The 14,637-nt window shown below is 51.6% G+C and overlaps 1 protein-coding gene across 3 annotated transcripts; it reads right to left on the bottom strand.

Annotated features, from left to right (window-relative positions):
* Positions 1–1,234: 1,234 nt before the first annotated feature.
* Positions 1,235–8,622, bottom strand: GJB1 (gap junction protein beta 1). 3 transcript variants are annotated; one of them, XM_059158029.1, is made up of 2 exons: positions 8,498–8,622; positions 1,235–2,793 (listed from the first exon to the last, which is right to left on the bottom strand). In XM_059158029.1, the coding sequence occupies exon 2, from the start codon at positions 2,775–2,777 to the stop codon at positions 1,926–1,928; it is 852 nt and encodes a 283-aa protein (XP_059014012.1). In that variant the 5' UTR covers positions 2,778–2,793; positions 8,498–8,622; the 3' UTR covers positions 1,235–1,925. The 3 variants fall into 3 exon arrangements, with proteins under 3 accessions (XP_059014012.1, XP_059014014.1, XP_059014013.1); XM_059158031.1 differs by lacking the exon at positions 8,498–8,622 and adding an exon at positions 8,043–8,164; XM_059158030.1 differs by lacking the exon at positions 8,498–8,622 and adding an exon at positions 3,199–3,402.
* Between the last annotated feature and the right edge of the window lie 6,015 nt (positions 8,623–14,637).

Genomic DNA, 14,637 nt, shown 5'->3' with positions numbered 1-14,637 from the left:
TCCCTGCTTTCTGTCTGAAGGGGAAAGACTGTTTCTAGAGGAGAACGATTCTGATAAGAGAAAATGCCCGATTCTCTCTTCCTTTCTGCTGTACTTGTCGCATAGAGTCATGGTACTCTGACAGGGAGTGGCAAACCATTTTTTTTCTGTTAAAAGGCAGGGGAACTGAGGCAAGAAACTTGCTGGAGGTGGGGGTGGGGAATCTTTTACTCTGATGGCTCCCTGGTGAGGGCAATGACTCTGAGATGGGGAAACCCCTGTGAGTCTGGGGAAGCCTCTTAGGAATCCCAGAAGCCCAGAGTGCTAAAGGGAACTCAACGGAGTAATGGGCCTGCCTTTTTTTGCTCACAGGGAAACTGAGGCTTGGGAAAGCGAATGTCTTACTCCTAAGTGATGGAACTAGGACTTGAACCCAGCTTGGTCAAGTCCCAGCTTGGGGCTTTTCCCATTATAGCTGCCAGAGGGTGGGGAGGCTACCTGCTACTTGGGAGTGAGGAGAGATGCCCCCCCCATCATGAAAGGTCTGACCTGCGTTTGGAGACATCTCTGGGATGGGAGGCATTGATACCTGAGGGAAGGCAACTGGGGACGAGAGTAGAATTGGGGGCCGTGTCCAATCCAGGTAGAGGGGTCAGAGTCCCAGTGCAGTCCAGCAGGTGGTTTATGGCGGCAGTGAGCACCTGAGTTTCAAGGGAGGAAGAGGGCTATTTCTCCCAAGAGCTCCGGAGAGGGGCCCTCACCCAGGGAACACATGCTACCTTCTCTGACTTCCAAAATCTCTCTATCATTTCCTGTCTGTCCAGATGGAGTTGCCATTTTAATGTTTTTCAAATCATAGGAAGGGGCCCAAGGAAACCTCTTGAGGTGATGTAAATGTTTTATAATATATTGCGGCCGTGTTTACAAAACTGCACGCACTTATGAACACTCCATAAACTATACTTAGAATGAATGAAAAAAAAATAAGAGAAAAGGAAGGGGGTCAGGGCACCTGGTCCCCATAAAGCTGTGAGTAAAAAAAATTTAAGCCCCCCACAAACCAAAAGCCAAACCCAAACCAAACCAAACCCCCAACCCCCAGCAAAAAAAAAAAAAAAAGAGGCAAGAACAGCTCAGGGTCTCACTACTTCTGTTGCCCATTGCTTTCTAGATCAGCAAAAATCCAAGGCCAGCTCATCCAGGGAGAGGTCAGAGGTTGCAGGAGAAAGAACTTGACAAACACACAAGCCACCTCTTCGTTTACTGTAAAATCCTGTTTAATGTGTAACATTTCAGGCACAGAGAGGCCTTGGGAACGAGAGGCAAAGGCGGTCCTAACCAACCCCCACTCCAATTTATCTGCCTGCTCCTCCCTCCCTAATTCCTCCATCCAAGACATGTCCTCCTCCTCCTTGTGGCCAGCAAAGTGCTGTTCCTCCTTTTCTCGCCTTGACTACCCTCCCTTCTCCACCCACATGTCCAGAGAACCCTCCTTCCATTCTACTTGCCCACGTCCCTCCCTGCTGATGTGACTCCAGAAATAGGGTATCTGACAACACGGGGTTAAGATTAGTTTCATAATTGGAGATGCTGTCAGAGCATCATATCTCTTGTCCCCCAGTGGCCCCAGGAAGAGGGAGAGGGAAGCAGAAAGGGAGTACAGACAAGAAGAGCCGCCCCCTGCCCCCTCACCCCACCCTTGAGCACTGGCCTGGCCAGCCTTGGGCTCCCCACCCCTCTGGCCCCCCAAGACAGAAGGCAGGGGTGGGGGTGGGGGGGGAGGAAGGGAAACCAGGGAAAAAAGGGAGATTTCCATTGATCTTGGTCTGCAGTCCCTAGCAGGCAGAGGCCTGCACCCTGCAGGGGAGAAGGAGGGCAGGGCCAGGGGCAGGGGGATGGGGGACAGGGGGAGGGGTGCAGGAGGGGAGGTTGCCTTGTGTGCGGCATCAGCAGGCAGAGCAGCGGTCGCTCTTCTCAGCCAGCCCAGCCCCACTGCCCGGGCTGCGGCGCAGTATGTCTTTCAGGGAGCCATCCTGCTCGCTCAGCAGCTTGTTGATCTCATTCTGCTTGTACTCAGGTGAGAGGCGGTGGCCGAAGCCCGAGCCCTTGCGAGAGGGCGGATTGGAGCGGCGCTGGGCTCGGCGGGCACAGGCCCGGATGATGAGGTACACCACCTCGGCCACGTTGAGGATGATGCAGATGCCCGAGGCGGCCAGCATGAAGACCGTGAAGACGGTTTTCTCGGTGGGCCGGGACACGAAGCAGTCCACCGTGTTGGGGCAGGGGTAGGCCTCACACTTGACCAGCCGCACCATGGCATAGCCGGGGTAGAGCAGGTAGAAGACATACATGAAGGCGGCCTCAAACAGCAGCCGGAAGACCACGCTGATGACATAGGTCCACCACAGCGTCCCTGAGATGTGGACCTTGTGCCTCTTGACCTCCTCCAGGTGCAGGGGGTCCGCGTGACCCTCAAGTCGCAGCATCTTCTTTTCTATGTGCTGCTGGTGAGCTACGTGCATCGCCACGAGGAGAGCTGGGGTGGACACCAAGATCAGCTGCAGGGACCACAGGCGCACGTGGGAAATGGGGAAGAAGTGGTCGTAGCAGACGCTGTTGCAGCCGGGCTGCAGGGTGTTGCAGATGAAGGAGGACTTCTCGTCACCCCACACGCTCTCGGCGGCCACCACCAGCACCATGATCCTGAAGATGAAGATGACCGACAGCCATACGCGACCAATGGCAGTAGAATGCCGGTTCACGCCACTGAGCAATGTGTACAAACCGGTCCAGTTCATCCTGCCTCATTCACACCTGCAAAAGATGAGCCACAAAGCGAGCTGGCAGAAATCTGGGGAATAAAGCTGGGCAGCATGACATGGCTTGACACACAGACCCACCCCCGCCACCCCTGTCACCCCTTCCAAGAGCCAGTGACAGGAAGGGAAGAAGGATGGTCAGTGCTTTCCTCATCACCCCACATCCCTTGCCAGCCTCTCCTCTTCCTCTTCCTCCTCTTCCTCTTCTTCCTCCTCCTCCTCACTTGACTTGACCTCCCTGAAGCCCATCTCCCTTCTTTGCTTTCGTCCAACATTCTTTCCTCTCCAGAGCCCCTTTCTTTACCAGGTCCATTTTGTTCGCCCTTGGCCAGTTTCTTTAGCTCCCTATCCCCCAGCTCCTTAGCTCCGGACCTGGGGCGAGCCCAACAAAGCCCATTACCTTGGGGAGCGCCTATCCCTGAGGCCACCCAGACAGGTCCCCTATGGTCTCATGTCTGTGCAGCGGGAGTGGTCCCTGCATCCGCGCCTGCGTTCCAATTCATCGCCGCCCGGTGCTGGGGAGTCATATGCTGCTTTATACCCAGTGTCTGCACAATGGGACCTTTGTGGGGCTCTGAACAACGCCCTTTAGAATTCAGATCAAACGCCCTGACTTCCGCCCACCCTACACACAGAGCACTTGTGTCCCAGCGCCGGACACCCAGCCTGCACCCACCTGTTCTGTGCCCGCCCGGTCCATCGCCGCACCCGCCCCACAGCCCCACCAGAAGAATGGCCACGGTGGGGGGTGGGGGCGAGATGGAACAAAGACAGGTGCGTGTAAGAGGGGACACAAGGGGACCAGGAGGCTCTGGGCCGAGGCCGTCGCCCATGACTCTACTAGAAACATAGGGTCAGCGGGATTTTTCCTTGGTTGAAATCCCTTGCACAGTGTGTATGGGTGAGCTCACTCATATGTCTCAAGCCAGAAACTGTGTTAAGCTTTTTCCCATACATTCTTCCTTTGGACCCACTCAGCAAGCCTCCAAGGACTTTACCCCAGTCTTTCCAGCTGAGGAGGCCGAAGCTCAGATACATTAAGTAACTTACTCAAGGTCACAAAGCTAAGAAGTGTTAGAGGAGGATGAAACAGACAAGCATCTGAAGCCGAGGTTTAGGCTCTTTCCCTGGCTAGCCCTTCATCCTTTTCGCAGCCAGTGTCACCCAAGCCAGCCGTTAGGAGCAAAGACAACTGGATATTATACGAGAACAACGAATCATGGAACACTACATCACTACATGATGTACGGTGACTAACATAACATAAAAAAAAAAAAAAAAAAAGAACGACAACAACAAGAGCAAGGGTTAATGCTCCCCACGAGAGCACAAGAAACATGGCAGCTGCAGACCCCTGAGTACTTTCCAGCTCCAGTGTCACGGAGCAAACCCTCACCATCTCTCCTTGAGCTTCAGGTGGCAGGTGGGCACACGATGAGGACAAACCAGAGTGAGAAAGCAAAAGTTAACAAGCAAACAGAAGGTTGGGAGATGGGACAGGGGAGAGTCATATGCTTTTGGGTTTGAATCTGGGTTGTTCGCCTAACACGACCGCGGGCTAGCTCCTGCCCTCCTCTGAGCCTGCTCCCTCATCTATAAATGGGTTGTTAATACCCAGGGTTAGGGGCGCCTGGGTGGCTCAGTGGTTAAGCGTCTGCCTTCGGCTCAGGCCATGATCCCGGAGTCCTGGGATTGAGCCCTGCATTGGGCTTCCTGCTCAACAGGGAGACTGCTTCTCCCTCTCCCATTCACCCTGTTTGTGTTCCTTCTCTTGCTGTCTTTCTCTCTCTCTGTCTCTCTGTCAAATAAATAAATAAATAATCTTTAATACCCAGGGTCATTATGAGCTTAGTGAAGCCCCCTGCAACAAGTTCCCAACTCAGCTCCAGTTTCATAGATGATGATCAAGGGAGATAAGCACCTAATCAGGAAGAGAAAACATGTTGTTTCGGGGGACTGGGTGGTCTGCCAAACCCAATGTCCCACTTTTTGTTTCCCAGTGCTGCCCTTGACGTAGGCATCTGTCCAGAGGTAGAACAGGCTGTTCCGCCCTGCCCCGCCCCCCCATCAAATGTACATTGTAACCTCCTGGTTTCCTGAGCCTGCCAGTAGCTCTAGGGAAGAAACTCCCCTCCAAGCAGCACAGGTAAAGAAGGCCTCCTCCTGTCCCCCACCTTCTACCGCTTCTGCCACTAAGTTGAGCCGAGTAGATGATGCTGGAAGCAGGGAACTGGGTGTGAGGAGAGCACACAGGCCTGGACCTAAGGGAAATGTGGGGCATTTCCTGGCCCCGTACAGGGGCAGTGGGGTGGCAGAAGCCCTGCATCAAGACTGGGGTGCTTCTCTCTGTTGTAGGGGGTGATATTAGCCATGGAAAAGTTGGGGAATAGGATGAAAGAACCTGCCTTCAGAACCCGGGGGATGAAGCGATGGTCCACGGGACACAGAGTACTTTTCTGAACAAGGTCTTCTTTTCTCATTTAACTTAAAATAATATATTTTTTTTTAAAACCTCACTGACTTCATGCTGGGGCCTAAACCAGCATGGAGAGGTAGGAACATGGGTGCCCTTTCTGCTCAGCCCCGGGTTCTGAAGGCAGGGCTGCTGCAGGAGGCCCAGTGGTTGACGGTAAAGAAATGCCTCATCTGGTGACACACGTTGGATTCACAAACCAGTGTTCAAGGAACATTATGAAGAGTAACCATTTACTGAGCACCTGTGAGGCCAGGCCTTGCACGTGCATGACCTCCTGTGAAGCTCAGAACAACCCCATGAGGTGGGTGTTGCTTTTAATCCTTGCGTCACCCAAGAGGAAACTGAGGTAAAGAAAGGTGAAGGGACTCGTCCAAGGGTCACACGGATCAATGCAGTTAGTGTGTGATGGAGGTGGGACTGGAGTCGGGCCGAACTGACTCCAGAGCCCATGCTTTTGCCCATAAGCTTGACCACCTTGGCTAGAATTATAATCTTTCTTTCTATGAGTGTTTGTATTTTTTTATTCGTTTTTTGAGAGAGAGAGAGTGGGCCAGAGGGTGGCATGCTAGACAGAGGGAGAGGGAGAGAGAGAGAATCTGAAGCAGGCTCCACCCCCAGCACAAAGCCTGATGTGGGACTTGATCTCACAACCCCGAGATCATGACCTGAGCCGAAACCGAGTTCGGCGCTTCACCAGCTGAGCTACCCAGTCGCCCATCTGTGAGTATTTTTTAGAAACAAAGAGATTCAAAACTGGTCTGGCTTGTATTCTCTTCTAGCCCCTTCTCCTCTTTCCTGTGGACTGGTAACTCTTCCTCTTCTTCCCTCCCAGGGCTTTCCACTGCCTCCTGATCTGTTCCGATTTCCCTGCCTTACCTTTCTGCAGCAGCTTCCTCAGACTCCAGAGCACACTCGAGCTGTTCTCTCTGCAGCGCAGGGGTGCTCCTCGTTTGGCCTGGCCACTGCTAAATTTCTAAGATCTTGGAGCTCTTCACTCCCATTTTGCGCCCTCTGGGACGTAACCAGTAAGCTCCCTTTGGGGTCCCTAAGCACCCTCGTGTGGGCACTGGGATCTCGGTTTTTGCTCTCTCCTTGGGATGGAGAGTTTATCCCTATGTCAACATCAGCACCTCAAGGGTTTCATTCTAAAAACATCCAGGGGGAGGGACCTGATTTTGAAATCCAAACCGCCTTTGTGACTTTGGGTTAAAGTCCAAGTATTGGTATGCTCTGCATTGCTCCAGACCTGTTTTTGCTCTCATGCTCTCATGTTTAATTAGACAAGACTCCCCTGGCTCTGTCAGGCACTGACCTCGTCCTTGGATTCTGAATTGCCCAGGCACCCAAGGATAGCTCAAGATCTGGAGATCGCACCTAGTCCACACCACCATCCTGTAATGGTATCCCCATTTTTCAGACAAGGAAGTTGAGGCTCAGAGGCGTTAAATAACTTGATTCAATGGCAACTCTGCGAAATGGTAGAGTCAGGTTTCCGATTTCTTTTCTTCTCACCTCAAAGCCTTTGTACCTCGCACCACCTTGGACAGCCTCCTTTAGTCTGCATTCTCACCGAGACCTGGCCTAGAGCTTAGACCTTCGACCCCTTTCCATGTATGCTCACATGCGTGGGCATGTGCACACACACGCACACACAAGAAGATGTGTGCCCATACCCATTCATCAGCTCGCTCGCTCTCTCTCTTTCTGCCCCCACCTCTTCCCTGTCCCTCCTTCCAACTACAGGAAATCCTGGTGTTTTTTTGGGTTTGGGAGGAAGGCCCTAGTTGGACTGGATGAGGTTCTGTTCAGCCTCGCATTCTACGCTTCCTCCCCCTGGCTTCACAAGCAGGCTCTGGCCAGGAAAGGACAAAGGGCTTTCTTTGGGATTCCTTCTGGAATTTCAGGCTGCCTTCCTCATCAGTTTGGTGTGGCCAAGGCCAAACTTCTCCAGCCCTCCCCCTCTTCCCCCACCTTGCCTCCACCCTGTGGGCCCAGGACACCTCAGGCACTTTGTTCGTCCTCTCTGCCCTGCCACATATACTGTAACCAGGCTAGGGTCAGGGTCACTCTAGCTCTTTTTCCACTTTTTCCACTTTTCTCTTTCCCTCCCTTGGGCATGGTCTTTTCCTAGGAACTGGTAACTGACAAGCTCTCTTACTGCAGACTACACCCTCTTGTTCCTCCTCAACTATCTGACTTCCTGTTGCTCCCTACTTGGGCTTTATTATAACCTAACAGCCACCATTTGTGGAATGCCCATAGTGTTCCAGGAGCTGGATGTTCATTAACTCCCATCCTCACAACAAGCCTGTGAGCTATGCCTTGTTGTCTCCAGTTCCCAGATGGGGCCATGGAGGCTCAGAGTAACTTATGACACAGCTGGTCAGCAAGTCCTGGAGCCCAACTTAGGGGCTCCCTGCCAATGCGTGGGTCCCTTGCCCATTGCTCTGCTGTGTCTTCAAATGGAAGTCTCTCCATCTGAACCCTTCTTGTCTAAAGCCTCCTCTTCCCACCTCCTTTTCTAAGTCTGTGTGCTCTGCCATGCTGTCCCCAACAGCTGGAACAACTTCCAAACAGCTGTGAGGCCTCCCTTCCTTTAGATCTCCAGATCACTCGTTACTCATGGCTTAGCTTGAGTCTGCCTACCTCCCTCAAGAAAATGGAAAGCCACGCTCCCAAATCCCAGCCCCATCAGCCTTCCCTCTGCCCCTGCTGAGTGCGTTGTGTTCACCGTCCACAACCCCAGGCTGGTTGCGTGCCTGGTTTACCTTCCAGTCAGGGAAGGAGCACAGCACCTGGCAGTGCCCAACGGTCCACCGAACCCTAACCATCTCTGGCAGGAAGCGTCTTAAAGAGATGATCTTGGCCACCCTGGGTCTGGGGGGAGGGGGGCTCAAGTCTTCCTGGGAATTCAGCCCTGTGAGGATGAAGGAAATCCACAGCTGGGGGAAAAAGGGCGGGGACAAGAGAAGCCACTCTGAGTTCAGAAAGAGAGTAACAGTTGAAGGCTCCAGAGAGAGGCTGAGTAAGCCTGGCACTCGGGAGGAGGGGTCTCACTCTACCCAGAGGGAAGTGCAGAAGGGACCTAAGTGGCTTAATGCTGAGGCCAAGGGAAGGCAAAACCCAGGCTCTCCCCAGCCCTCATTTCTGCCCCCTGCGCACCCCCCATGCCACACCAGCTCCCCCTCCCCAGCCTCCCTCCCCCTGTCCCCAGCTTCCTCACCTGGCTGCCGCTGCCCTTTCCCGGGGAATGTCTGCAGGCGTGTCTGCACTGTGCCACTAGGTACTGTCAGCCCAGTCCAGGGGAGGGACAAAGAGCCCAGGGCCCGAGCCAGATATGGCCCACAGCCCAAGAGGAACCAGACAAACATTAACCAGCCCCGCCTTCCTCCCACACACAATCATTAAATAGGATTGATCCCCTGAACTCCCAATGCATTTCTCGAGGCAGATCACAGAGACTGGAATTACTGCCCCATCCCAGAGGCATCACTGTCACCCACGTGGCCACGTTCAGGCCATCTGGGATGCTAACCTGGACCTGGGCTCCTTAACAGCCCTCAGGCTTCCCCCATTCCCTGGCTACAGGTAGATCCAGTGTGTGGGCAAGTTGCAGAGAGGGCTGCTGCCCTGGGTGCCATCCCTTCCAGGTTCCAGCCTCTAGAACGATAACGACTATGGAGAGAGAAGAAGACGTGGATGTTGCCTCCTGGCACCTTGGAGTCAAGGCGAAGGGGAAGGGACTGCTTCCCCCAGACGGCAGGACCACGATGCTCTGTGTCCCGAGTAGCTGGGGATGGAACAATGCATTTCCAACCCTATGCCACCACCCATTGCCTTCTACCCTTAGGGCCAAGGCAGTTGAGCCACAAAGCATATGAGGTGTGGCAATAGTTCTTGGCAATCATTAAGGTAAACAGAGAGTGTCAACCATTAACTGAAGGGTCAGTCCAGTTTGAAGGAGGGTTTACCTGAAGACCCTGCGAATTCTGTGGCCTGAGTGGCCATGGAAAAAGAAGTGAAGTCAATAGAAACTGGTCCCCTGGCTTCTGCCCTTCACCGCAGCCCAAGTTCACTGCTGGGAAGAGCGCTGGGGCCTTGGCTTCCCTTGGCCAGCCCAGGGTACACGGAGGCATTGGCCAGTAAGTCTTACTGGACACCCACTGGATACCCAGGACGAGAAAGGTAAGGTTGGTGGCAGAAGAGGGGGAAAACCTCCCACCTGGTTTTAAATAAGTCATCAACTTCCCGAGGAGACAAAACCAAGACACAAGAAGTCACCCTGAAAACTCTCCATGTATGTTCGGTTATGTGGTTCTGACGTTTGCTGCCAAGGAATTTTGGAAGCAGGGGGACGAGGAACGTCAACTGATGTTACTGGGGAAGCTTTCTCGAAGAGGTGAGGCTTGAGTGGAGCGAGAAAGGCCGGGTGGGAGTCTGAAAGGGGAAGGGCAGGCCCAGCACTGCAGGGAGGAGGAAGATTGTGAGCAAAGGCACAGTGGTAGGAATGGGCAAGGGTGTGTCTGGGAACAGAACGGGGGCAGGGCCGTGGAAGATGCCATGGGTCAGCTGAGGGATTGGAGTAGGAAGTAGGAAGGACAGTTAAAGCCAGGTAGGGAATTCCTTTCGGGAGCGCCTGGTAAACTTGGAATAAGGCGAAACTGAGCTTGACACCAGGGTGGGTGGTTTGAGGTTGCCTGCCATCCTTGGCACCCGAAGATTCCTGCTGAGTATACAGTTGTGCCGAGTGGATAAAGAGTAGCACTTCCTGAGTACGCCATGCGTGAAAGGCAACATGCAAAGTGCTTTGCAAGTATTACTTTGATTCTCAAAGTAACCCCATGGGCCAGGCATTATTAATATTCCCACGTTTCAGGGGCTTGAGGTACACAGATGTTAGGTGACATAACTGAGGTCATATGAGCTATCAACAAGGCTGGATTTAAACCCAGGTAGTCTGTCTCTGGAACGTGTTCGTTTAGCCACTACATTGCAGTTCGAGGAGCTAGCTCTACCGGTCCCACTGTGAATCAGAGTGAGGACTGGTTCCTGATTCTAGAAGGTTTTTGGCTAGCAGGAGAGAGGTACCTATGACAATGGAGTATGTCCTAAATGCCATATGTAGATATGAGGTGCCAGAAGGCATTTCAAGGTAGGAGAAGAGGGTAAGGTTTAGTGGAAGAGGCAGAGTTGAACTTGGGTCATAAAGGAGATGGAGAGTCCAAGCATTCCAGGGGACAGCAAGCAGTGAGATGTGTTTAGGGAATGGTGGGCAGACCTGTTTGACCAGAAGAGAGAGCACCTTTAGCAGAGCTCCTAGGCAGGGAAACTGTGGGTCAATATCAGTGTGTACTCACTGTTCCTTGGAGTTCTGGCAGGATTTCTCTAGGGTGAGTCTTGTTCTGTGTGTAGTTCTAGGCTACAGGAAGTCTATTTGAATAGTCTATAGCTGTATTGTAAAAATGCTTGCTAGGACCGACTTGTCCTCTTCCTACTTACTGGGACTTACGCACGTCTTCTGGATGGGGTCCTGCCGCTGCCAGAGAGAAAAAGAGAGAGGAAAAGCGAGGGGCAAGAAGGGAGAGCATGGGTGGGAGGTGGGCAGGAGGAAAACTGTACTACAGTGAGCAATGTAAATCCATTTGCTCCTGGGAAGCAGCTAAAATCAGCTTCTGCCTTGAATCCTAAGCACACTTTCTTCCTACAATGGGTGTTTGGGGGAGAATGTTTTAAAATTTTACAGCTTCCTGCTTATTTCCTCAGATTCACTCAGGGAGAGCTTCTTTAGGTCTCAAAACATGCTGTCTCTGGGATGGCTCAAACATCAGCCCAAAAGAGGGCTTTCCCCATTCCTGTTCCCGCCAGGGCCAGGACAGACAACAGAGGGAACCAATCCCCATTATCTAGGAGTACTTCTCACCAGCCACATCGTCTAAGTTCAGAGCTTCAGACCCCATCGACAGAATTGCGGGCTTGGGGAGGCTCTGATCATTCCATCATGGAGTGGGGCTTCTTGCCTCGGAGTGGGAATCCTGAGACTTCCTCCATTGCCTCACATGTGGAGTCCATCAGCCAGCCCATCCTTGGGCCTCATTACCGAACAAAATGTGGCATTTTGTATGGCTTTGATCAATGAGACAGCATTGCTGTATGGCTCGGAAATCAAAGGGACCAGCTTCCAACACAAATGTTGCTTAAGACACACAGGTCAAAACCCTTCCCAAATGGGTCCATAGGATTGAGGAAACAGCTAACCCTGAAAATCTGAAGACCATTTCCAAAGTCCCCACCCCACGGCTCAATCTGGGGAAGGCTTATGCAAACTCTTTCCAGTAAGGGCTGCTAGGGAAAGATGCAAGTGGTCCTGTATTCCTAATTGGTGTTGGTTTTCACAAATCCTTTTTTAAAAAGACACATAATTATGTGTATGAGTCTGTATTCCCCCCAGGATTCATATTCTAAAAGAGGTCAACCTGGAGCTCCCAGATGACTCGGCCAGTTGGTTAAGTGTCTGCCTTTGGCTCAGGTCCTAGTCTCGGGGTCCTGGGATCGAGCCCCGCATTGGGCTCCCTGCTCAGTGGGGAGTCTGCTTCTTCCACTGCTCATGCTCTCTCTCTTTCTCAAATAAATAAATAAATAAATAAATAAATAAAAATTTAAAAGAAATAAAAAAGGAGGTCAACTCGGCGGAGTTATCCATATTTTCTCGAGGGGGTTTCTGAAGAACTATACCCACATAGGGCATCAATTCACTTGACAGGTGTATACGTTCAGCTCTAAAAACAGTTTAGAGTGTGGAGAAAAGCAAAATTGTTTCACACCCCCCCCCACCAAAAAAAGACCTAATTGTATGAAATCTCCTACAACCAGCTCCACATAGGATGGCACACTCATTCTACCAAGAGTAAGGCCTGAAGGTGAGAGGGTTCTTCTTGGAGCTCATAGATTTCCTGGGAACGGAGCCTGAACCAACACCATATCTACTCCCTGCAATTTGGAATTCATCTTTTTGTGTTTTATGAAGACCCTAATTCCTGGGGTTTGAGGGATGGTACTTGGCTCATTGATGTCTGATCAGTGCACCAACAGAAGGTATGCTTGCAAAAGATTCCAGAAAGTTCCATGTCCTTTCACCAGACCAGGTAGCCAAGTGAAGAAACTGAAACAGAAAGTTGGAACTTTGGGCCTCCTGTGCTTATGTTGCTTGTTTCAGCCACTACAACTTGATGTCTATTTCTTTCTTTCTTTTTTTTTGTTAATATTTTATTTATTTATTTAGCAGACAGAGATCACAAGTAGGCAGAGAGGCAGACAGAGAGAGAGGGGCAAGCAGGATCCCACTGAGCAGAGAGCCTGATGCGGGACTCGATCCCAGGACCCTGAGATCATGACCTGAGCCGAAGGCAGAGGCTTTAACCCGCTGAGCCACCCAGGTGCCCCTTGATATCCGTTTCTTTATCCTTCTGCTCTTGGGGGGAGAGTGTGAACTTCAGGACTCAGGGAGTTCTGGAGGAGTAGAAAGTTCCCAGGTTGAATCCTGTCTTGGATTTTGACCCAAGGAGACTAGAGGTAATGTGGTAGGGGTGAAGAATCAGAGAGAAGTCCAGGTCCCAGCCAGAAACATAGGGCCAAGTGTCAACTTTGAAGGGAGAAGTGGAAAGGTCGCAGAAGAATTTAGCTCCCTCTGCTAATTATCCAAGTTTGGGCAGTCAACCTCATGAGCCGATGGCCCTGCCCATTAAGTGGTTAGTGGCTTAGTCCTTTCCTTCCAGTTTTCTTTCTTTATATACACACATGCCCATCATTGAAATCATATTGTATATACAGGAGATCTTGCTTTTTTATAGGAACCATTCCCAGGTCTTCTGAACAGGAATCTACTGATCTCTCACCCATAGCCTCAAAATGATGATCTAATAAAACATGTAAACCTAGCCCCAAATAGAAGCCCTGGTGTTCACCATTTATGCTTACTCTTTGGACTCCTCTGCCCGTCCCTCCTTGGACCTCAGCCAAGTTTTCCAACAGTAACACCACGAATGCCTACCTCATCCAGAATCCCCCTGCCTCAGCCATCACAACCACGATCCCTGCTACTTCCCTGAACCACCCAGCACCTCGCAGTCAATACCTAGGGAAGTGCCAGGCTGCGGACGACACCCTAGACGCCCAGGCTTCTGCTGAGAAGCGCTGCTCATAGAAGGGGTGGTGTGCTGGCCAGGTGGGAAAATCCAAGTGGTCTTGTTCCTACTCCACCCGCCCACACTGACCCTGCTACAAATTAGAGGACTGACTCCTAGATACATCCAGATCTCTGAAATCCCTTGCCTTTGGCCTGAAGTCCCCCACCTCCTTGGCCACAGACATCCAACATTCCTGTGGGGGATAGGGAGCCATAGTATGTGTTAGAGGGATTCTTGGACCGCTCTCCACCAGTGTGGATTCTAGCACCTGGTTCAGGGAGAAAACTGTGAGCCCGAGGGGCATCCATAAGAGCTTGAGTCCAAGGCTGACTCCCATAATGCTTTGTGTCTCACAAGGAGCCAACTCAGCTCCAGCCTCAGCCAATTCAGGGCAGGGTGGTGGTGGGGGGACATCTCAAGGGGGAAGATAGGATCTAGTCCTGTACACTTGCTTTAAGAGAACCATATAAAACAGTAAGCTCTAATACATTTTCATCTTGAACATGCTCTGTTCTAACTCACCTACTATCCTTTATCTGTTCGTTGCACCTGAACAGAACCATCCCACTCCCAAGGCTCCCAAGCCAAGATTTTTGTCCTACTTCGATTTCCAATCCCTCCTTGCCTTTCGTTCAGGGCTTATGGTTCTCCTCCAAGACATCGCTGCCAGCGCCTCCTTGAGCGAAACCCTCTTCTAGTTGGATGTCCCTAGGATTCTCCTCCCTTGGCTTCAGAAGCAGAACAATCCAGAGTCGAGATTCTATAATCTGTGGGGTATCCGCTTCAGACGTAGAGCCAGAGGTTCGGATCCTCTGCCTAGGCCTCTATTTTGGCTGTTTTCTTCCTACAGAAGAGAAGGATGATTGAGCGACTTCGTTGTCTCCTAGGAAATCAGTGCTCAGTGGCACTGGATTTGCTAGTATCTAGGGTGCTTTTCAGAATGTCAAGCAGTTATTGATTTCTGAATCTGAGCTAGTGCTTTACAATAAACACCAACTGCTCTTTCTCACTGCTGACATCTCATCTCACAGATCCGGGGCTAGATCGAGCCCTAGAATGCGCTGAGGTCTGACATTATTCCTACAGAACAATATTGTCTACAGAACCGAGCTCCACACCTTGCTGAAGAAGCCCTGACACTTTTTTTTTTGAAGAAGAAGAATTTTATTCATTTTTTCGA

The sequence above is a fragment of the Mustela lutreola genome, chromosome X (assembly GCF_030435805.1).
Source record: "Mustela lutreola isolate mMusLut2 chromosome X, mMusLut2.pri, whole genome shotgun sequence".
Classification (NCBI taxonomy): Eukaryota; Metazoa; Chordata; class Mammalia; order Carnivora; family Mustelidae; genus Mustela; species Mustela lutreola.
This window is presented reverse-complemented; position numbering and strand designations above follow the sequence as displayed.

Excerpts from the sequence above, each read along its gene's own strand:
- GJB1 (XM_059158029.1), bottom strand. The coding sequence starts at position 2,777 with ATGAACTGGACCGGTTTGTACACATTGCTCAGTGGCGTGAACCGGCAT.